The sequence below is a fragment of the Sciurus vulgaris genome (assembly GCF_902686455.1).
Source record: "Sciurus vulgaris genome assembly, chromosome: 2".
Classification (NCBI taxonomy): Eukaryota; Metazoa; Chordata; class Mammalia; order Rodentia; family Sciuridae; genus Sciurus; species Sciurus vulgaris.
The window spans coordinates 120,876,393-120,900,124 of record NC_136462.1 but is presented as its reverse complement, the minus strand read 5'-3'; the positions used below and the strand labels follow the sequence as shown (position 1 = coordinate 120,900,124).

The window sequence follows — 23,732 nt, the reverse complement described above, 5'->3', positions numbered from 1 at the left end:
GTTAGGGCATAAAGGAAGAAGTGGCAAGTTGGATCTGGTTCATAGTAAATGTCAAATGTCCTGAGATTTATTTTGGAGAAGCGCTAGAACTGGAGACCAGGAGAAATCTAATCTGATGTGGAGAAGATTCAGGAAGGCATTCTGGAGGAAGTGATGTTTTATCTGAGACTCAAAGTAGGGGACTTAGAAGTAGAGGCTGGCAGGCCTGGTACATTCTGCTAAAAGATTCTGGTTTCTGTCCTGAGATGCCAAATCTGTTTAAACAAGGTGGTGACAGAAAGGGATTTTGCATTTCTGAAAAGACCACTCTGGGTGCCATGGGGGAGAAAGATCTGGAAAGATCAAAAGGCTAATTACTTTAGTTTGGAGGCTAAGTACTTAAGGGGTAATGATAAAGGCCTATGTGAAGGTGTGACAGTGGAGCTGAACAGACTTCAAAATGGAGAAGTGTCCTTGTCTCTTTAGTATATTCTGGGCACAGCAGTCAGAGTGCTCTTGCTCAGTTTAAACCCCAGTAAAGTTTCCATCTCACATGGGGAAAGTCTCATGTTTCTTAATGAGGTGCTCCCTGCACAGGGATCAGGGTTCCCACTGGCATCTCATCCCTTCCTCATGGAACACTAAACAGCAGGAGAATTCCCCAGTTTCTCCACCCTGCACATCTCCACGGGTCTTGGTGTTGCCTCCTCTCTCTAGAAGTACATGTGCAGGGCCTCTCATCTTGCTGTTCCCTCTGCTAGGTGCACTCTTCAATCCAGATGCCCGTGCACCTTGATTCTTGATTGCAAACTTCTGCTTCTGTTCAGTGTCATCTCGGGGAGTCCATCCTATTTGGAATTGCAGTTTGTCCTCTTGTCATTCTTATCCCTTCTCTGCTCATTTATTTTTTCCAGTAGCACTTTTCACCTGCTGCTATTCTCTGCATTTGCTTGTCAATTATCTGTCCCCTCCCCCCACCAGAACGTAAGGCCCATCAGAGAAGGAGCGTTGTCAGTTTTGTTCACCTCTACATCAATCACCAGCTCCTCAGAATAGTGCCTGGTACATGGCACTTGGTAAATATTTATTCATTGCATGAGGTGGTATATGACTGGGGCGGGAGGTGAAGGGGCTAATGAGGTTGTTTTCTGGACTGGGCTACAGGATAGGTGGCAGGTTAGGTTCCGGAGTTAGTCGGAGGAGAGTAATGTTAGTTGGAGACAGGTTGAGCTAGACACGCAAATAAAACTTTTTCTCCTTGGATATCTCACATTAAGAGAGCCCTACAGGGGTCAGGACAGCCTCCAAGGCAGAAAGCCAGGCTTGGCAGGCGGCACAGGGACTGCGTGTCCTACCGCAGGCGTGGACCAAAAATGTGAACACACGCAGACGTTCCTGGCAGGCAGAAGCCTGCTCCGCACGCGAACCCTGGCCCTTTGCACCGCCAGTCCCCCTCCATCCAATCGCACACTCCCGACACTTTCTCCGGTCTACCTCCACCCCTACCCCTACGGCCCGCGAGATACTGGCACTTTAAGAGCCACGCCCCCAATACCCCTCCCCCGCTCGCGTGACTGTGCCGAGACCCGCGCCGGGCCAGGGAGTTGGGCGTCTGGGTGGCTGCGCAAGCCTCCAGGCTCTTCTCACGCAACTCCAGGGCACCGCGCCCCAGGCCAGGTGGGGCCGGGATGGGCGGCCCGACCTCTGGCACCGGGAGGGATGTAGTAGGCGCACGCGAGCTAGCCTGCGGAAGCTGCGCGCCAGGCGCCCCCTCCCGGTGCTGGGCTCCCACCTTCTGCCTCGCTGGGGGACTCCTAACCCTTTCCTGGGCCACCCGCACGAAGCCACTCACAGCCTGGTTTCTCTGTCCCACCAGTGAAAGCTGTAGCAGCCCTAGGAATCAAGAGGGAAGCTCGAGGGCGGGTGAGCCCTTGGTGGAGGTGTCCCTGCGTTGCAAACTAAGGTGACCCTAAGAGGTGGCAGCGAGCCGTTAGCTCTCAGCTAGACTACACGCCCTACCATCTATTCACGCCCTTCGATCAAGGAGCGTGAACTTCGGCTGGCCGTCCAGGCTCTGGGGGAACAGGGTGCTTCTGGTCTTTGGGCCCGCGTGACCCTAGGGTCACTGCGCTTCTCATGCAAACCGGGACTCAGTAACCCCAGGGAAGGTGGTCACCATCCAGTGGCCCAGCCCCTGTGTGCCTGGCATCAGTTGGTTTATAGTGAGGAGAAAAGCACTTGCCCACTTGTGTTCTGGTGGGTGGACAAATGATGGAGATGGTACGAGTGCTCCAGAATGGAGCTCCCCATACCCTCTCTTCAGGCTGTCCTGGGACTTCTTCATCAAACCCCTCCCTCGGCTGGGTTCTGGGTTGTCCACGAAAGTGGAGGGTCCCAGATGTCCACAGTCCTCACCCTTTTCCGTGCCAGTACCTAGATGAGGTTCCCATAATGCTTTCCTGTCTATCCCCCTACCCGCTTCTCCTTCCTGGCGCGACCATTACCGCCCCCCCCCCCGCCCCTCCCTCTGTCCCATCGGGGAAGGAGGCGTGGCCGGACGCACAGCCTCCTATAAAGGTAGTGGTGTCTTCACCCTTAACCTGAAGGTAGCAGTTCCCTGGAGCCTTCCCTGAACCCCTTTGGGATCTCTGCCCCAAAGACCACTCTACTCAGCTCAACATCTCCTTGCAGGCAGCCTCAGGTGAGTATTGGGCAGCTTTTAGCTTGTTCCTTCCCTCCCAGTAAAAGAAAGATTTTGGTGACTCCAGGTCTTTCTAGGTAGCTACTAGTCTAGCACCACCAAAAAAGGAGGCTGACCCTAGTGATTAGGTAGTTTGGTACCTTAGTGGGGAACCTGAGGTCAGAGAAGAAAAGAACTTGCCCAAGGTCCCATGATTAGCACAAGCCTTTAGATATAAATCCCCTCTTTTCAGAACTCCAGGACCTAGGCTCCCTCTCCATCCCCATTGACTCCCTGACAACTCTGGGGCTTCCCCATCTGGGCTACCTGGGATCCTGGAAGAGGATACACAACTGAGGGAAGCTGGGAGCAAGTGTAGTCCCTTCCTCAGGTTGTGTGATGTGGGTGGGGGTGAATGAGGGGATGGGATGGGTTCTTACTTGTACTCTGCCCTATTAGAAGCTACCCCTGATGGCCTATACCCTCCAAGGGTGGCTTATCAGAGCTGAGATGTCCTAGCCTGGTCAGGAGGGGCTGATCATAAGCTAGGCACACAGTAGCACACCAGTTACTCAGGAGATTGAAGCAGGAGGATTGCAAGTTCAAGCCCAGCCTGGGCAACTTAGGGAGACCCTGTTTCAAAATAAAACATAAGGGCTGGAGATGTAGCTCAGTGACAGAGTGCCCTGGGTTCAATTCCCAGTAAGGGGGCGAGGAGGTTGATCTGACCAGGAGTCCAGGGGCCTTCTCTAGCCTTTTGACTGTCTCCTTTGTTCTTTGCTGTAAGACCATCAGTTTGACAGACTGCCAGGTACAGGGAGGTAGAAATACTAGTCCCTAAAAACTCACCAGCCATATCTTCCTTGGCCTTTTACCATTTTGCAATGTCTGGAGATCCTTGGGACATATATTGTGTGGAAAGGAGCACCCTGGCACACCAAGGCTGGCAATAACCCCATTTCACTATGGGAGTCAGGGATCTATAATCTCTGGGATACAGTTCCTCCAGGGAGCATCCCCACTACTGAGGCAGCTGTAGTACTTGAGGTTGGAATCACACATCTTGTCTTATGTGGTTCTCTTTTAAGGAAACCTTATAGGCAAGACTGTGAGGTTCCCTGGGGTAGATCTAGGTCTTCTCTTTCCTAGGAAGCAGCTGGACACTCTGAATTGGAAAATCTTATCCCCCTTGTACCCTCTCTTGCACGTTATGTATTTGGAACCCAGAAAGGTAAAACAACCAATCCAAGGCTATTGAACTAGACATTGGTTCTCTTGACCTCTAGTCCAGTGCTCTAGCAGATGCCAGGCAGAACCTGATGCTTGGGAGAGAGTGGTTTGTGAATTTGTACACCCTTTCTAGGGCAAGCCTAGAAATCTGTTAAGTTCAGATCCATTCCTGATTTCCCTAGTCCAGTCTGCAGTTTTCTTACAGCCCTGGCCTGGTGGGAACTGTCCCAAGTATTCTTTGTTCTTTTGATGACATGCAAAAGGCAAAAGTTCAGACAATCCATTCACTGAGAATTAAGTGTAACAAAAATCTGGTCAGGATTTCTGTTACTGGGGATGCACTCTGACTGGGTTTCAGCTACTTTTTAAACTTTGGATCAATAGAACTCAAAGAACTGGGACCGAGAACTGTGTGGCTTGGGCAATAGCCTTTCTGTCCCCTCTCCCCTCCCTACTATGTTGCAGGGTTTGGTGGGATTCCTTAGCAGTAGAGAACTGAGCAGTAGAGAACAGGGTTATTGGGACATTCTTTCATTCATCTTCAAAGGAGGTTCCTGTGACAGCAGGTGGATACTCTAGGAAACTTTCTCTAAGAGCTGAATTCTGGCTCCTTCTGATTGCTGGGTGATGTTGGGCAAGTCACTACCCCCTCCAGAGGTCATTTTCCCCAAATATGAAATGAGGCCAAAGGAGCAGATGATCCCTAATTCCCCTGAGAGCATGGTTTTCCCAGGTGTGAGGACACAAAGGGTCTTGAGGTGACTCATGTTGATTATGTGTTTATTTGAATATGTTTAGGGGGGAAAACTGTGCTTTCACAGAGATATTGTTTAGGATGATGTTACCTGAATGGGTTTAAAGCTGAATTTTGGATAATGTGAATCAAAATGATAGTACTGGTGCTATATGAAAACCACAAAGAAAGATTAGAAGACATTGTTTTAGATCAGTACAGCTGTTAATAGATGGTGTCGAGAGATCTATAATCATAGCTTTTTGGAAAGCTGAGACAGGAATATGGCAAGTTCAAGGTTAACCTGGACAACTTAGTGAGATCCTATCTCAAAATAAAACATAAAATAGACTGGGGGTGTAACTCAGTGGTAGAGTGCTTGCATAGCATGTGCAAGGTCCTGGATTCCATGCCCAGTACCAAGAAGATGTTCTGGAAGCAGACAATTTGAAATCGGAGTCTGTGTCCAACACAACCTGTGTGACCTTAAGCAAGTTATTTAACCTTTCTGAGCCTCCCTGCAGTCTCCCTTGTAGCTTGTGGCCCAGACTGAAAGACAAATTACTGAAATTCTTGGTATACGCAACAATTTCTGCTGACCTCCTCTTCTTCGTGTCTAGTGAACAGTTCTGGCTAAGAACTTTTCTTCTTTTTTTTTGATCAGCATACTATCATTTTAAGATACTGGCTTCTTCCATCTTCCATCTGATGACTTGATTTTTTTTTCCCCCCTTTTTGCACCACCTATCAGCAGCCACCTAGAAGAACCCTCCAATGATCATGCTTTCTGTGTGTGGATTCCCACTCTCTGTCTCAGCCACAGAGCTGCTCCTGGCTGCCGCCATCTTCTGCCTGGTATTCTGGGTGGTCAGAGCCTCAAGGCCTCAGGTCCCCAAAGGCCTAAAGAGTCCACAAGGGCCCTGGGGTTGGCCCCTGATAGGGCACGTGCTGACCCTAGGGAAGAATCCTCACCGGGCACTAGCAAAGCTCAGTCAGAAGTATGGGGATGTGATGCAGATCCGCATTGGCACCACACCCGTGGTGGTGCTGAGTGGCCTGGACACCATCCGGCAGGCCCTAGTGAGGCAGGGTGATGACTTCAAGGGTCGGCCAGACCTCTACAGCTTCAGCTTTATTACCAATGGCCAGAGCTTGACCTTCAGCCCAGACTCTGGACCAGTGTGGGCTGCCCGCAAGCGCCTGGCCCAGAGTGCCCTGAAGAGTTTCTCCATAGCCTCGGACCCTGCTTCTGCATCTTCCTGCTACTTGGAGGAGCATGTGAGCAAGGAGGCTGAGTGTCTCATCAGCAAGTTCCAGGAGCTAATGGCAGAAGTTGGGCACTTTGACCCCTACAGATATGTGGTGGTGTCAGTGGCCAATGTTATCTGTGCCATTTGCTTTGGCCAGCGCTATGACCATAACAACCAAGAGCTGCTTGAGCTAGTTGACCTGAATAATGAGTTTGGGGAGGTGACTGGCTCTGGGTACCCAGCTGACTTCATCCCTATCCTCCGTTACCTGCCCAACCCTACCCTGAATAACTTCAAGGACCTTAATAAGAAGTTCAGCAGCTTCATTGGGAAGATGATCAAGGAACACTACAGAAAATTTGAGAAGGTAAAGGCTGGGGAGAGGCAGGTGGGTGGGGGAAGCTGGTAAGGGCCAGGGGCCAGGAGGTCAGAGATGAGAGGAACAGCTAGGGGTTTGGCAAGTTCTTAGGGAGGCTTCATCCTGGGAGTTTATAGTTGTTAGTGGAATGGACTCCTTCCTTGGCAGGGAAATAGAACTTTTTCTTGATTAACCTTTCTGTGCTTCCATCAGAGAGCAAGAGCCACTGCACAGCCACTCCAGGCAGGATGCTGGGCCAGTTGTTGCAGGAACCAGGAAGAGTTAGTCTCCTGGCCTCACAATAGAAAAAATTAAGAGCACATCCAGCTGATAACAGTACCTGACTCTGCTTCAGGGGTCCTTTGGGTTGGGGCTACTAGTATTCTGAAGTAGGAGAGGGCCTTGGAGAGGCAGAGAGAAGTGGGTATAGCAGCTTCAGTGGGTGTCACCTTTGAACAGAGATGCTAGTGACAGCAATAGCAAGGGACCAGGCCCAAATGGAGAGGTAGGTCTCGTCCTAGGATCTTGCTCACCTGCATGCCCTCCCTACTCAGGGTCGCATCCGGGACATTACAGACAGCCTGATTGAGCACTGTCAGGACAAGAGGCTGGATGAGAATGCCAATATTCACCTGTCAGATGAGAAGATCATTAATATTGTTTTGGACATCTTTGGAGCTGGTAAGAGTTACCCCATTGTGCTCTTCCTGTGCCCAAGCACCCTGATCTGCTACCTGCCTAACTTCTTTCTCTATTCTACCCTCTCCAGGGTTTGACACAGTCACAACTGCCATCTCCTGGGGTTTAATGTACCTGGTGACAAATCCTAGGGTTCAGAGAAAGATCCAGGAGGAACTAGGTAGGTGGTGGCGCTGTTGAAAGGGCTCCAGGCTGGGGACCCTGCCAAGGTCTCGGAAGCCCCTTAGCACAACCAGACCTTTGTGTTTTGCAGACACAGTGATTGGCAGGGAGCGGCGGCCCCGGCTCTCTGACAGACTCCAGCTACCCTATATGGAGGCCTTCATCCTGGAGCTCTTCCGACATGCCTCCTTTGTCCCCTTCACGATCCCCCACAGGTGAAGCTTCATAGGCCCATTGTCATCTGATACTGGCCTTACCTCTGTTTCCACACCCAATCAGGAGGAGACAGGGGGATTCCCATGTGACCCTGAGCCTGATTGAACTTCTTCCCTCCCCAGCACTACAAGAGACACAAATCTGAGTGGTTTTTACATCCCCAAGGGGCGTTGTATCTTTGTGAACCAGTGGCAGATCAACCATGACCAGTAAGTTGAGGGGGATGGCCCACCCTGTCCTGAGTTACGGATTTTCCTGTTCATGGGCCACTTGCCCATTCCCTGTCCTTTGGGGCTCAACCTACTTGATGCTTCCTGAGATGCCACCTCAGCTGCCTCCGTCTGATTACAGGAAGCTGTGGGGTGACCCATCCACGTTCCGGCCTGAACGGTTTCTCACTCCCAGTGGCATTCTGGACAAGACACTAAGTGAGAAGGTCATTCTTTTTGGCTTGGGCAAGCGCAAGTGCATCGGAGAGACCATTGCTCGCTTAGAGGTATTTCTCTTCATGGCCATTCTGATGCAGCAGTTGGAATTTAATGTGTCACCGGGCATGAAGGTGGACATGACCCCCATCTATGGGCTGACTATGAAGCATCCCCGCTGTGAGCACTTTCAAGCACAGGAGCGGTCTTGTGGACCTGAGGGCTCTGCAGCCTAAACTTTGACTGCAGGGATCTGAGATACCATGCCTGGAGGCGATCACCTTTGTCTGCCTTATCTCCTGACAGGTGCAAACAGGGCCACCTATTTGTCAGGCTCCAGTTTCTGTCCAGGAAGGGCTAGCACTTGTATCTAAGGGGAGCAGAGAGCAGAGAGACTGACACTAGGACCAGGGCTAGAGAGAAGGAGTGGTGTTTCAATCACCTTCTCCTTGTCTCCCTTCTCTATGTCTGAATAAAATATTAAACATGTTTGTATACAGTGACCTTTTTATTCTCACCTGCATTGTAGTTACATGTTTGCTTTTGTCATATATAAGAGCTTAAGAACCATTTATTTGTTGCGACAGAGACAGTTCTAACCCAAGGATCCAGAAATGTGCAGGAAATATTTACTTGAACTGAATAAAAAATGTTATCCACAAATCCCATGGATGAGTGTTTTTGGAGTTTGGATGAAGCCGTACGTGATGTGTATGTTCACCTTCCACCCAGTCTTATGCTAGGTTTTCCTGTGAGGGGAGAGGAAGGGAAGCTGCAGTGGATGGTGAAGTCACTGCTCTCAGGCAGCCTGTGTAGGAGACAACACTTCACAGTCTTCCTCCCTCTCTAACTTATCACACATTGGTGGTATTCTCTGAAGCAAGCACCAGCAGTACAAGATGAATAAAACAGTCTCTAGCCAGGCACTGTGGCATAGGCCTGTATTCCAGCTATTCTGGGAGGCTGCAGTAGGAGGATTGCAAGTTCCAGAACAGACTCAGCAATTTAGCAAGACCCTGTTTCAAAATAAAAAATAAAAATGGCTGGGGATGTGGCTCAGTGGTAAAGCACCCTTAGTTGCAATCCCCAGTACTGAAAAAGACAAAGAAAATAAAAACAAAACAACAATCTCTGTGTTCAAGTCTCCCAACTCATTGAGGAGACTGACTCCTAAACATGTTATTCAATTTGTGGTGATCAGGGCTCTACCTGACATGCACACAGTGAACGGGGCCCAGAGCTCCTGTGGGGCTGACTGGGAAAGAGGTGTTGGGAGACTTTCCAGGTCTTGAGGATATCTCAGCTGAGCTTTTCATGAAGGACAGGAAGCAATCTCACTAGAGGGACTCTCAGCTCAGAGACTGCAACTTGCCCCACAAAACTTGCCCCACTGTGTACATGCTCTGATTCAGGTTCTGCAGCCATATTAGACCCCAAGACTAATCAAGGTGGAGAACAAGGTCTTTGTGGTGTTCCATAAGCAAACTGTGGCCCACATTTCAATGCTGAAAACCCCCATCCATTTGGGGTGGCAGAGTGGCAGTGTCCAGCAGGGGTGGAGACTAGACCCATATCATCAGGAGCTTTTCTGACCAAGGGGCTGAGGGGAGACACATCTTGAGATTTGACCTTCTCCCAACCTTCCCCCAGTCCATCCTCCTTCCTGAACATTGTGAAGCAGTTGCCAGTCATGCTTTCTGGCATATATAGATGGCTCCCGCTCACCAAGGGTTTCAGGTCACCACAAGGAACAAGCTGGAACAACCTCTTTGTGTGTGGAGATGAGACATTTGGTACCCTGTTACCCCCATATTGATTTTTTCACTTAAAAAATAACATATGTTATAACATAGATAATCCCTGAAAACATGCTCAGTGAAAGAAGTTAGTTACAAAAGACCACATATTGCATGATTCTATTTACAAGAAGTATCAGAATAGGCAAGTTCATAGAGACAGAAAGTAGATTAGTGATTGCCAGGGAATAAGGGGTAGGGGAAATGGGAGGTACAGGGTTTCTTTTAGGGGTGATAGAGATATTCTAGAATTAGATAGTGATGGTTGTGCCTTGTGAATATACTAAAAACCAATGGGTTATGCAGTTAAAATGGTAGAAAAAAGATTCACTTGAAAAAAGATGGGGAAGGGGAAAAGATGGGAAGGAGGAATGGAAACAACATATGCAAAACAATTTATATACCTGTTTTCAGTAATCACATTAGTAATGATAATATTAGCATTGCCTTTTGAGCTGGGCATGGTGGTGAGGGCCTATAATCCTAGCAACTCGAGAGGCTGAGGCAGGAGGATTGCAAGTTTAAGGCCAGTCTCAGCAAATTTAGCAAGGCCCTAGGCAACTTTGTGAGATCCTGTCTCAAAATAAAAAGTAAAAAAAAAAAAGGGCTGGGGACTTAGCTCAGTGGTAAAGCGCCCCCCCCCCCCCCGGGGTTTCAATCCCCAGTACCAAAAATAAGTATTGCTTTTTTAAGATTATAGTGTGTTAACGGGGGAGATGGGAGGAGGAGAAAGAAGAGGAGGGACTTGGCAGGAGGATGGGCTTACACTCCATTTTTTGCAAGTTGAAAAGTGCACCAGACCAGGAGGTGAGAATCCTTCTCCTGGACTTGGGTAATACTGGCAAGACTACTCTGCTGAAGCAGCTTGCGTCTGAAGACATCAGCCACATCACCCCTACACAGGATTTTAACATCAAAAGTATACAATCACAAATCACAGGGTTTTAAACTGAATGTGTGAGACATTGGTGGACAGAGGAAAATCAGATCATACTGGAGGAATTATTTTGAAAATACTGATATTCTTATACATTTAATTAACAGTGCAGACAGAAAAAGGTTTGAAGACATGGGTTAGGAACTAGCTGAATTACTGGAGGAAGAAGAGCTGAGTTGTATGCCAGTGTTTATCTTTGCTAATAAGCAGGATTTACTCATAGCAGCCCCTGCCTCTGAAATTGCAGAAGGTCTGAACCTAAACACTATCCATGATCCACTCGTGCTCAGCTCTCACAGGAGAGAGTGTCAGGATGGCATAAATTAGGTCTGAAAAAAATGTCAATGCAAAGAAGAAATAATGGAGAACAGGAACTGTGGGGACCCAAGTGAGTCCTGAAAACACTGATTTGCTACTTTCTGACGAAATGTTTTTCCATCTGTGTATAACTATAGCTGTTTGAAGCAAGAAAGCAACACACTTTAAAGAGAATCCCCATTCCGGCAATAGATTTAACTGATCTCTAAGGTTCAGCATCATTTTTCGAATAAAGAAATTATTCCCTCTGCAAAACAAAAAAAGATTATAGTGTGATATGGGATTTAACAAATGAGTAATTAATAATGAGAAGAGTCTAATTAATCATCTTTTTTGCCTGGAGAGCCAGGATTTTCATTATGGAAAATAGGAGATAAAGATATAACATAGAAATGGTTAAGTTTAAAGAATCCATCCTATCTCTATCTCTCTATCTTCCTAAGTATTAGAGGCAATAACTGATTCAGCAATGAGTAGCCTCATTACCTAACACCCAAATTATGTTCAGAGCTTCTTGGAAAAACAACTATGAATTTGGGACAAGGGCTATAAAAGATAAGCCTGGAATATTTAGTCATGCCAGATAGGGATGCTACAAAGTCTACCAGGAGTGGCTCTGGTCATTCTAAAACCAACCTGAAGAAGCCTCAACTCTTGAAGGTAGGACAATTTGAGTGTTGATAATAATAACAATGATCATTGCCATTGATTAAAATCCATCAAATATGTTTGAACACATGAGTTCTTAAGATTTTTTTTTTTTAAATAAAGCTGCTTCCTTAGTGGAACCAATTTGCTAACTTGAAAAGTGAAAAACAAAGATGAAGAATCATGCATTTATCCTACCTGGCCTATGTGAACTATACCAGTTCATAACCAAATAGTAGATTAGAAGCATCTCTTCTTATTTCAATTAATAAATGACAATAGAATTTTAATGTCACTATATTGCAGTCACCAATAAATTAATGGATCTGGACATTGGCTTAATAAATGCTAACATTATAAAAAGAGAGAAAACCCAAACATTTTGTGACTTCCGAAGAACGCAAAAAGGACCAGTTACAGCATTCTCAGAGTGACTGAACCAGCATCTGACCAAGTCTCTCGATTCAGCTTCCAATTTGCAATAAATACCAAGGTTGATAGGGCAGGCTGAATTGTTGCATGAGTTTGCAGTCAGTAAAAGGCTCTAGATTTGATGCTGTTTTATAGTGGGGACAATTCTCCAAGTGGCTATTTGGTGGCTTGCACAGAGACCTTGCTTTTATATGTGCTTTGACGAAATTATGAAGCAGACTTGCTTTGTTTCATTTTAGCATGCTTGCAGAGTAATCTTATTTGAGGTTGGTGTTCTTTGGATTGGAGAACAGGAGAACAAAATGGCCAATGAGCTTCAGAGAAGCTTGTAATAATATTGAGGTCTAGTTGGAACATATATCTGTTCTGGTTGCTGTAGACCTTTCTTTCTCAGTTCTCCTTTACCAAGGATGGAGTTAAGTCTCAAGACATTCACCCATTATATTCAGGTTTTCATCATGATCAAGGTTATATTTTATCTTTTAGCAATACTGGTGATGGGACCCAGGGCCTTGTGCATGCTAAGTAAGTGCTTTACTCCTGAACTATATCGCAGTCCTATTTAAAAAATGATGTTTTTGTTTTGGGATTGAACCCAGGGATGCTTAACCACTGAGCCACATCCTTAGCACTTTTTAATATTTTATTTAGAGACAGGGCCTTGCTGAGTTGCTTAGGGCCTCAGTAAGTTGCTGAGGCTGGTTTTGAACTCCAGCTCCTCCTGTCTCAGTCTCTTGAGCCACTGGGATTACAGGCATGCACCCCCACACTTGGTACATCCCAGTCCTTTTTAAAAAATTATTTTGAGACAGGGTTTCACTAAATTGCCAAGGCTGGCCTCCAACTTGTGATCCTTCTTCTTTGTCCTCCTGAGTATCTGTGAATTACATGTGAGCCCCACCATACTTGGCTCCATAGCCACATCAATTTGCTGATCAAGAAGAGCATTCACTGAATGTAGTCTATAAATGTAGTCTTTCCTTCTTTTTTTGTAAGATAAAACTTTGACCCATATGATGTGACAATGGCTGCTGGGCAGTAGCACTTAAGATTCTGGATATGAGCTAGGTGTGGTGGCACACACCCTAATCCCATCTACTCAGAAGTTGAAGCAGGAGGATCACAAGTTTGAGGCCAATCTGGGCAATTTAGTGAGAGCTTGTCTCAAAACAAAATTTAAGACTCCACTGCCTGTTGCCCGAGAGAATCTTAACCCAAGGACCAGCGTGATGAAGGCCTTAGTCACACTGGAAGGGCTGTTGCTGCTACTTTTTTCCTGGATGTGGATGTGCTCTGGGCAGACGTCAGTGGTACTGGTGGAATGCAGCTATGTTAACTTCTGTGCAGTGGCTAAAAGAGCACTCTTCTATGAAGATGAACTGGTAGGCCCTGACGAATTGTTTCTTGGGACTGGCTGTGTGGCAAATCATGTGCAGCCAGATGAACTCGAGTTTAACTATCCCGTCAGCTTCTGTGGAATCGTCCCCCAGATTTTCTTTTTCTTTTTTTTTTTTTTTCTTTATTTCAGATTTATTAATACACAAGAGCCACATAATCCTGAAAATCTTAGTTTACAATGAATCATCACATAAGCTCTGTTCTTCATTTACACATTAGTGGGGGAAAAAGTCTGTACAATATTATAATAGTTACATGATTTTTAAGCAAAAGAAAAGTGGTAAGGGCTAAAGAACTTCCAATGCATTACATGTAGGACAACCACTCTCAAACACAAGAAATTAAGCAATAAAGGAAAATTTCCTGCTCGGACATTATAAAATACTAATGTCATTTTATGGTGACATGAGATAAAGGCTTTAAGTTAGTATACAACCTAATGGGCAGATAAAATTGCTATACAGTTTATACTTCTGCATTTAAATTTTTGTGGTATAGTATTACCCATTTCTGACATTAATATTACATCAATTTTTAAGTCTGGGTTCTCAAAGCAGTGGCTTTATTTTTTATATAGTGTCTGGTATACCTCTTAAGAATGCTTTATTCATTTATCTTTTCTTTTTTCAAAAGGTTTAGTGGGACTGTGCAATGCTGGAGCAATAATCTAGAATGTCCTGAATAGTGAATTCCATTGTAACGCCAGATCCTGGATAACAGCGAGCTATCAAACCTTCGAAGTGTTTGTACTGGCGTATAAATTCATCTTGCATGGAGTGCCACACCACCTGAAGTAAGTTTTCTTCTTCACATAAATGTTTATCAACTTTCTTATATAGGTTATCTAGACCTTTCTTCACTTCCTTTCCAGGATATTCTTTAATAACTTTACGAAGTTCTTGTTTGTTAAATGCAAGTTGGTAGCTCACTTCCTCCTCTCTTATACCTTGGGCTACCCGAGCTTCAACACCTTCGAAGAAATGATTTAGTTTTTCAAGAGGTTGTCCTAAAGAGTAGATGACGTAAGACTGAAGGTGATCTGTATATTTCTGTTTGGCTTCCTTTTTTTCAGCTTCTAGACAGGAGATTTTCAAACGAGAAAGAGTTGCAAAAATATGGTGAAAGTTTTCCATCATAACCACATCCCTGGGGTCTTCTGGCTTTCATTTGCTACTTTCTCCACATTGACAAACACTCCTCTGATGAGTTTGGTATATGCTTTATCCAGATCTCCACGCCGCTCTGCACTTTTAAAGATTGATTCTGCGAGTCCAGCAAATTCTTCAAATTCAGCAACAAATGGAAGAATTCCTACCTTACTCTTCTTTGATATCTTTACTTCTTCCATTTGCCTTATTTGATTACTAATGCATTTGTCAAAGTTCCTTTTGACAGTCACCAAAACATTTCCCAATGTAGTACTTAGAAAAGAAGCAGGGTCCACGTTTTGTGCAGTCCATACATGGTGACTCATTTTGACTAGCATGTAAAGGGAGTTAAAACTATCAATTTTGTCTCCTAATGCAATTAGATTGTTTAGTTCTGGTTCAATGCAGCGAAATATTTTAATCATCATTTGGCGAATCATATCTTTCTCAGATGAAACAGTCAGTTGTGTGCCAGAATTATGTTGCCATGATAATGTTCCTCCATCCAGGTCCTCTGCTTCAGTCATAGTTCCAGGCATACTTGGATGTTGCTGCAGTTTGAAAAATTTACTTATGAAGTCCTGTTCTGCCAGACACAGGGGCTCCAGTTCACTTAGTACCTGTTCAAAGATCTTATCAAATTTGGTTCTGTCGGCGACATCAAGATCAGAGGCAGACATATTTCCCATATCCAATAGGGAAGATGACTGGGATCTGCGATTCCCTGAACTCTGAACACTGAGTTTATTTAGACTAGAAGTAGATCCAGTTAATTTCCCAGAACTTCCATGAAGACTCTCTGTTTCCTGTTTGACAGCACTTTCTTTTCGAGGCAGTGTAGCAAACTTCTTGCTTTCTTTAGTTGTGCCAGTCATCTTGATCTTTGCAACTTCAAAGAAATCTTTGATTTCTCTTTCATACAGTCGGGATAAATAATCCATGTAATTCTTTGTTAGTCCCTCATATTTTCCATAATCTGTACTCTTTAGCCACTCCATCAGCTTGGCATATCGGAGCAAGTCTCTATGAAATGGATGATGATTGGGTAAAATCAGTTCAATAGAGTGCTGAGCAAGAGTTGAACTTTGATCATGACCCTGTTGAACAAAAACATTGTTGAGGTGACTGGCCAATCTCCGGGCAAAATGCTCTCGCAAATCACTGAAATGCTGCTGCTGCTGTTTGACTGCCAGAAGCATGTCATGGCCTGGTCGAAGAGCTACATTCATGCACTGCAGAAGGGCATCAGCAGCATTGGTGCAGGCCTCAGTGCCTCTGGAAGAACCAAGATCCCCTTCCTGAAGAGCCTTTATGTGACCTTTGGCCAAGTCCATGTGGTTCACAAGGAACTCTATCTCTAATAGGAGTTTCACATTATTAGTGTTACTAAGATGAATTAGATGATTGCTTTCAGAGATCTGATCCATTTGTTCTTTTACACTTTGGAGCATTTCCTCATAACTGCTCAGTTTCAATTCAATCTGATCCACTTCCTTTAGAGCTTCATCCAGCAACTTCATTAGGATGTTCACTTGTTTCTCAGAGGCCATGATGGACTGGATGTTGGCCCCGTCTAGCACCTGTAGCTCTCGGGACAACTTTTCTGCAAAGGCCTCAGCATTAGAGATTGCATACTCACAGCCTTCCATCATTATTTCAATATCTTGCTCTTCTCTTGCATTTAATTCTTGGTACTCATCTACTGCTTCTTCGTCTCCTCCTGTCACACTCTGATTTTCTCCACTTGGAACAGATTTTTGATAGCATCTTTGGCATCTACCACAGCAAGTTCTCGAAGAGCCCAAGCAATCTGCCTTTTGTAGAAATCTCCCTTATCAGATTTCTTGACTTTGACCACTTTTACCTGCACAGGGCGTTCAGTTGTCACTGTGGCACACAAAAAACAGTTCTTTTTCTTTTTTCCTGCTTTGCAGACATTCACAATGCTCAGCAGGCGTTCATCATTTGGTGTAAAAATATCTCTTTGTAATGCATGTTTGATTGCTGTCATCTTTTCTCAGCGCAAGGCCGGACCGAGCCCGGCTGTGCCGAGGCGGGTCCTCCAACAGAGAAACCGGATGGGGCTGTGGCGGCCACCACCACTAGGCTATCGTCCCCCAGATTTTCTTTGATGGTTTCGTCTTTCATTCCTGGCTCACCTATAAACCAAGGAATCAAGCAATTTCTGCGGAATTTCATTTGCAGTGTATGGTTCCCAGCTCCCATGCCCGACCTTATGACATCCAGTCGACTCCTTTTTATGGGACACGCCATCTGTCACTGCAAAGGCCTTTTTATTCATCACCTGATCTTTTGAATTTTAGAAGCCTCTGCTTGTGGATATTCGGCAACAACATAAATTAACTCAGTTTAAGGACAGGATGGGATCTTCTATTTTTATACATTTGCATAATTTTAATTCATTTTAACCTACTGTAACCCCTTTATGACGCCTTTGAGAAAAGGCTATCAGTGTTTTTATATTTCAATGTGGACACAAGTCTATAAATAAAACTTGACATTTTATAAAAAAAAAATTTAAAGGGTTGGAGATGTAGTTCAGTAGTACAGCGCTTGCCTAGCACAAGAGAGGCCCTGGGTTCAATCCCTAGCATGCACCCAAAATAAATAAATAAAGGTTAGGAATCTGCTTTATCAGACACTTGTGATAGGCAATTATCAGAATCAAAATAACTCTTGGTCCTTATAAAAAGTTTAGAAGCCAAGGGCTTAGGTTATGAAATCTAGGCTGTAAAAATACAACCCAGAATCTAGTTGAATTTGTTTTAGTCAGCTGGGTTTTTCTAGTTGCCTTATTTGTATGGGTCCAGAGAGTAGTGTTTGCTATAGCACAAATTCTACCTTGACTGGCCTAGAGGAAATCAAAAGTTATATGATTGTCCATGGCAACTCTAGTTAATTTTAAAAAATTGTTTTTGGTACCAGGGATTGAACCCAGGGGTGCTTAACCACTGAGTTAATTCCCTAAACCTTTTTATTTTTTTATTTTAAGAGAGGGTCTCACTAAGTTGCTTAGGGTCTTGCTAAATTGCTGAGGCTGACTTTAAACTTGTGATCCTCTTGCCTCAGCCTCCTGAGTCACTGGGATTACAGGTATGTGCCACTATTTCCAGTTAATTAATTTAAACTAAATTTTGGGATTTCCCCAGCAGAAGTGTTGACATAAAAGGCCAAGTTAGATCTCAAGACATTAATCCATTATACCCAGGTTTTCATCATGGCTAAAGTTTTGTTGATTAAAATAATTTTGCTGACCATGAAGAGCATTCACTGAATGTAGTCTGTAACTGAGTCAGAGCTAATCTTTTCTTCTTTAGTTTTAGGATGTTATTGGGCCATCAGAGGTGACAACTCTAAGTCAGAAACAGGCTTTGAACTTTTCTAGTTGTTCTAATCCCACCATGGGCCTTGTAGCTGGCAGAATGTGCATGAGAGGAATCCATTATTCTTCCTGAATGTTCTCCTGAATATTCTAGGTTTATCCCATTTGGAGGATTTTGAGTGTCTTTTCAGACAAGCATGGTGTATTTTAGTGTTCTTAAAAAGAAACAGTCACCCATTACTGTGAAAATGCAAGATGATATAGCTGCTCTGGAAAAGTCTGCGCCTCCTAAATAGGTTGAACATGGAGTTACTACTTGACTGACTCCACTCTGAAGTATATACCCAAGAGAAAGGAAAACAGGTATCCACACAAAAACTTGTCCTAACAGCATTAGTCATAATATCAAAAAATGTTGAAACAATCCAAACTAAATAACTTGGATCACCAGATGAATGGATAAATAAAATGTGTTTTGTCCTGTCCACATAATGGAATGCTAGTCAGCTAAACCACAGAAAGGAATGAAATCTGGATAGGTGCTGCCACATAGATAAACCTTGAAAACCGGCTAAGCGAAAGAAAACAGAACATTATTATTTATGTAGGTCAAATATAATAGATCCCATTATCTGAAATGTCCAAAGTAGGCAAATCCATGGAGAAAGCGTATGAGCTTGGGAAGGGAGTCATGGGGAGTGAAGTGATAACATGCTCTGGAATTAGCAATGATGGCGTAGCTTAATATAATCAAAACCACAATGGCAAGAGTGAATATTATGGTATATGTATTAAATCTCAATTTTTGAAAATCGCACCAGGGACTTGTAGTCCAGAATATACCCATCTTATAGAGTATTGAAGTTGCTCATATTTGGTCTAAGAGAATCAGAATCTTTTCTTTGTCATTATTAGTCAGGGCTTTCTCTCTCTCTTTCCTTTTGTCCCCACCCTCTGCAACTATGGAGGCCTAGATGTCCCATAATTTGTCATCTGCAAACTGGAGATCTAGGAAAGTCAGTGGTGCAATTCAAAGACCTGAGAGCAAGAGAGCTGATGTTATAGATTCTATTCTGGGTCTGAGGGCCTGAGAATCAAGAGTGCTGAGGACAACGGATCAATCTCCAGGCTCAAGTAGTTAGGCAGAGATAGTTCAACCTTCCTCCTCCTTTTTGTTGCACTCAAGATATTAGATAGTGCCCACTCATATTGGGGAGTGCTATCTACTTCACTCAGTCCACTGAATCAAATGCTATTCTCTTTGGGAAACACCCTCATAGACACACCCAGAAATAGTGTGAAGCCACTAAGCAGTTTTCTGTGCATCCCATGTCCCAGTAGGCTGACATACAAAATAACTATCACACCCTGTTTGAGTTGACCGGATTCTTCTGTGGATACTCAGTGTAACATAAATAATATGTATATATAGCTATACAACACTTAGCAATGGAGATACATTCTGAGAAACATTATTAGTCAATTTCTTCTTTGTGTAAACATCACAGTGTGCCTACCCAAACTCAGATGGCACAGTTCAATCATTTGACACGACCGCCTGATGCAACTCTGTAAACCCAAAACATCTGAGGTTGGTGCTGGCATAACACAGTATACTGCTGTGCAGTAAACCTTTTTTTTTTTTTCTTTTTAGTAAGTAGAAGGAGTACACTATAAAATAACAACAGAGCCACACAGGGTGGTACATACCTGTATTCCCAGTGGCTTGGAAAGCTGAGGCAGGAGGATCCCAAGTTCAAAGTCAACCTCAGCAAATTAGTGAGGCCCTAAGCAACTCAGTGAGACTCTGTCTCTAAGTAGAATACAAAAAGGGGCTGGGGATGTTGCTCATTGGTTAAGTGCCCCTGGGTTCAATACCTGGTACCAAAAATAATAACAATAGAAAGTATAGTATAGTAGATGCATAAACTCTGAACAAAGAAGTTTATTATCATCATCAAGTATTATGTACTATACATAAATGTTCCCCAAAGACTTGGTCTCCAGTCTGTGGTGCTATTGGGAAGTGGTGAGACCTTTAAGAGATGGGGTCTATTAAAAGAAAGTTAGGTAACTGGGGGCATGTCCTTCAAGGGAACATTGGGAGCTGGACCCTTTCCTCCCTCTGTTTTCCTGCTGCCATGACGTAAACAGATCTCCTCTATATGCATGCCATGGGGCTAAGCAAACGTGGATTGAAAATTCTGAAACTGTGAGCCCAAATAAATCTTTCCACATGATGAATTGATTTGCTCAGGTATTTTGTCATAGCAATGGAAAGCTGACCAACAAAATAATTGTAAGTCCCTTTGAAGCTGTCCCAAGCGGTGGCTGTATTACATACAGTAGGGATGTTTACACAGCATCACCACAGACATGTGACTAATACTTTGCTCTAGGACTGGTGGACAGATATGATGTCTTTAGGTGATAGCAACTTTTCAGCTCTATGATAATCTTCTGGGACCACCATTATTTATGTGGTCTGTCATTGACTAAAACATTGTTAGGTGTTGCATGGTTGTATATGTCTGATTGGTCAAAACAAGGGAAGGAAATAACATGTTCATTTGGATTTGGGATAGACTGGACTTCCAAATGAATGCAGGTATTTTGTTGCTTAGTAAGTTTAATAAATTCATCTTTGTTTGTCAGTTGGTCTCCTTATCTCATTAACAGTTTGAAAATTACACCAAAATGAAAGCCTTTGAACATTGTTTATAAGCTCTTTTTCTTCCTTTAGAAGTTCTTGCTGATGCCCAACAAAAGAGCCTTGGGTCATTTACCACCAGGGCATTATATTATAGAATTAGATGGGTTAGGATACTTGTTGACTGCATGAGGTGTTGTCCGTCCTTTGGCAAACTCCTTCTCTTGTATATTTGGATATATGCTACTGTTCTTAGCCAGACGCAGTCGTACATGCCTGTGATCTCAGCAACTCAGGAGGCTGAGGCCAAACTCAGCAACTTAGTGAGACTCTGTCTCAAAATAAAAAATAGGGACTGGGGATGCAGCTCAGTGGTAGAGCACTTGCCTTGCATGTGTGGGTTTCATCCTCAGCACCACATAAAAATAAATCAATAAAATAAAGGTACTATGTCCATCTACAACTAAAAATATATATATATATATGTGTGTGTGTGTGTGGGTGTGTGTGTGTAAATAAATAAATAAATAAATAAATAGTGCTGGTATGTAGCTCAGTGGTAGAGTACACCTGGGTTCAATCCTTAGTTTTTTTTTTTTTAATTTTTAAACATTAATCAAGTAGAAAGTTCTTTACAAAACAAGCTACTTGGCTTCAAAACTATCCTTTTTGAATCAAGTCTCATGACTACATCTTGGGAAATTTTGTATTATGGTTTAGAAGTGTTTTCAAACCCTACCTATAGTTTGAATATTTATCTTTACATTAGAGTCATGTGTTACTTAACTGTCAGAATCTCAAAAGCTACTGTGAAGCCACTGTTTCAAAAAAGGAATCATGGAATGACACTCCAGAGAAAGGACGTGGATCAATTATAATATCAACTCAATTTCAACAACTGATCATCAAGTGGGCACAGATTAGTAATAAATAGAGTTGTGAAAATCTGGAGATATGAATTTGAATTTTGTGGTCTCTTCTTATAAAAAAGGAAGATTGGGAAAAGGACAAACAGGGTGCTAATTCAGATGAGTATCCAACACCTAATATTAGAAATTATTTTAATTGAAATCATATCAACATCAAAGACAGTACTTAAAGATATTAGTTTTTAAATTAAAAGACCCTAAAAAACTTTCTGTTTAAAATCATGACAGGGAATAAGAGGAAAAAAATTGAAGGAATCACATTTCCTGATTTCAATACTTATGACCAGCCACAGTAATCAAAACAGTGTAGTACTGACATAGGACAGACATATAGGTCATTGGAATATAATTGAGTTTTCAGAAATAAATCCATACATCTATCTATGGTCAATTGATATGTTTTCAGTACTGGGGATTGAACCAGGGGTACTCTACCACTGAGCTACATCCCCATCTCTTTTTATTTTTTTATTTTGAAAGAGGGTCTCACTAAGTTGGGTGAGGCTGGCCTTGAACTTGGGATCCTCCTGCCTCATCCTCTTGAATAGCTGGGATTACAGGTGTGGCCCACTGTACCTGGCTACTAGTCAATGGATGTTTAACAACAGGTACAAGACCACTTATTCTCCAAAATAAATAAGTAAATAATAATCTATTCAACAAATAGTGCTTGGTATCCACATGTAAAGGATGTAAAGTCCAAGGAAGTTGGATTCTTACTTCATATTATATGCAAAAATTAACTGAAAATGGATCAAAGACCTAAATATAAGGGCCAAAGCCATGAAACTCTTATAAAAAACATGGAGGTGAATCTTTGGCAATGGTGTCTTAGATATAATACCAAAAAAGCACAGCAACAGTAGAAAAAACTATATAAATTAGAATTCATGAAAATTTAAAACTTTTGTATATCAAAGGACATTACTGGGGGCTAGGGTTGTAGCTTAGTGGTACATCCTTACCTAGCACATGTGAGGCACTGGGTTTGATCCTCAGCACCACATAAAAATAAATAAAATAAAGGTATTGTGTCCATCTACAACTAAAAAAAATATATAAATATTATTAAATATATTTATATTTATATATTATAAATAATATATATAAATATTATTAATGATATAGTATAAATATATATTTATATTTATATATCATTAATAATATATATAAATATTATTAAATATATATATGTATTTAAAAAGGACATTACTGAAGGAGTGGAAGGACAACATGTAGACCAAGAAAAAGACTGATAATGGACTAGAATCTAGAAATATAAAGAACGTTTACAACTCAACAACAACCACAAAAAAAATTAGTAAAGGTCTTGAATAGGCATTTCTCCAAAGAAGATACACAAATGAGCTGGTTAAGGTGGTACATAAGGTAAGCCCAACTATTTGGGAGGCTGAGGCAGGAGAAGTACAAGTTGAAGTCCAGCCTGGGCAACTTATTGAGACCCTGTCTCAAAATAACAATAAAAGGACTAGGATGTGGCAGAGCATGTGTGAGGCTCTGAGTTCAATCCCCATTATTGAAAAAAAAAGGATATACAAATGATCAACAAGAATATGTAAGCCAGGGGAGGTGGCCCACGCCTGTAATCCAGTGGCTGGGGAGGCTGAGGCAGGAGGATCAAGAGTTCAAGGCCAGCCTCACTCAGAGAGGTGCTAAGCAACTCAGTCTCTAAATAAAATACAAAATAGGGCTGGGAATGTGGCTCAGTGGTCGAGTGCCCCTGAGTTCAATCCCTGGTACCACCCCCAAAATATATAAAGATGCTCAAAAATCATTATTCATATAGGAAATGCAAATCACAATGAGATATCACTACATTCACTAGAATGATTATCATTTTTTTAAAGAAAAAAATGTGTTGATGAGGATGTAGGGAAATTGGAACTCTCATGTTATTCATAGAAATATAAAAGTGTGGCCACTGCAGAAAATGGTTCGGTGGTTGCTAAAAAGAATTGCCACATGACCCAAAAATTTCACTTCTAGGTCAATTTGAAAGAATTGAAAGCAGTGTTCAAACAAAGATTCATATAGGAATGTTTATAACTGTATTATTCCCAATAGCCAAAAAAGTTGAAATAACCCAAATGTTCATCACCTGCTAAATGGATAAACGAATGTGGTATATCCATACACTGGATTGTTATTCAGCCATGAAAAGGAATGAAATACTGATACATGCGACAACACTTATAAACCTTGAAAATATTATATTGGGTGAAGGAAGCCAGACACAAAGGTCACAAATTGTACAACTGCATTGCATTTTTATGAAACATCTGGAGTCAGTAAATCCATAGGAACAAAAGGCAGATTAGTGATTGACAGTGGCTGGTAAAGAGGGAGGAATGAAGAGTGATTGCTTACTGGGTATGGGGTT

The 23,732-nt window shown here is 43.0% G+C and overlaps 2 protein-coding genes and 1 pseudogene across 5 annotated transcripts; 2 read left to right on the top strand and 1 right to left on the bottom strand.

The window, feature by feature from the left end:
• The first annotated feature begins 2,541 nt into the window (after window positions 1-2,541).
• Window positions 2,542-8,390, top strand: CYP1A1 (cytochrome P450 family 1 subfamily A member 1). 3 transcript variants are annotated; one of them, XM_079127327.1, is made up of 8 exons: window positions 2,592-2,680; window positions 3,809-3,890; window positions 5,374-6,239; window positions 6,785-6,911; window positions 7,000-7,089; window positions 7,183-7,306; window positions 7,430-7,516; window positions 7,659-8,390. In XM_079127327.1, exons 3-8 carry the CDS (start codon window positions 5,397-5,399, stop codon window positions 7,966-7,968), a joined length of 1,581 nt encoding a protein of 526 aa, XP_078983453.1. In that variant the 5' UTR covers window positions 2,592-2,680; window positions 3,809-3,890; window positions 5,374-5,396; the 3' UTR covers window positions 7,969-8,390. The 3 variants fall into 3 exon arrangements, with proteins under 3 accessions (XP_078983451.1, XP_078983452.1, XP_078983453.1); XM_079127325.1 differs by lacking the exon at window positions 3,809-3,890 and having other exon boundaries at window positions 2,542-2,680; XM_079127326.1 differs by lacking the exon at window positions 3,809-3,890 and having other exon boundaries at window positions 2,543-2,680; window positions 5,377-6,239.
• Window positions 8,391-10,284: 1,894 nt separating this feature from the next.
• LOC306655577 (ADP-ribosylation factor-like protein 3) lies at window positions 10,285-10,826 on the top strand (annotated as a pseudogene). Its single transcript has one exon. The product of its transcript is annotated as an ADP-ribosylation factor-like protein 3 (transcript).
• A 3,419-nt stretch (window positions 10,827-14,245) lies between these two features.
• Window positions 14,246-16,514, bottom strand: LOC306653223 (exocyst complex component 1-like). The gene is given in 2 exon segments (XM_079126167.1): window positions 14,246-16,165; window positions 16,168-16,514. Coding segments are annotated over 2 exon segments (2,025 nt in total). The 5' UTR covers window positions 16,421-16,514; the 3' UTR covers window positions 14,246-14,393.
• Window positions 16,515-23,732: the final 7,218 nt, after the last annotated feature.

Coding starts and splice junctions, on each gene's coding strand:
- CYP1A1 (XM_079127325.1), top strand. CDS start 5,397: ATGATCATGCTTTCTGTGTGTGGATTCCCACTCTCTGTCTCAGCCACA. Junction 6,240..6,784: donor ACTACAGAAAATTTGAGAAG/GTAAAGGCTGGG, acceptor CTCCCTACTCAG/GGTCGCATCCGGGACATTAC. Junction 7,307..7,429: donor CCCTTCACGATCCCCCACAG/GTGAAGCTTCAT, acceptor TTCCCTCCCCAG/CACTACAAGAGACACAAATC.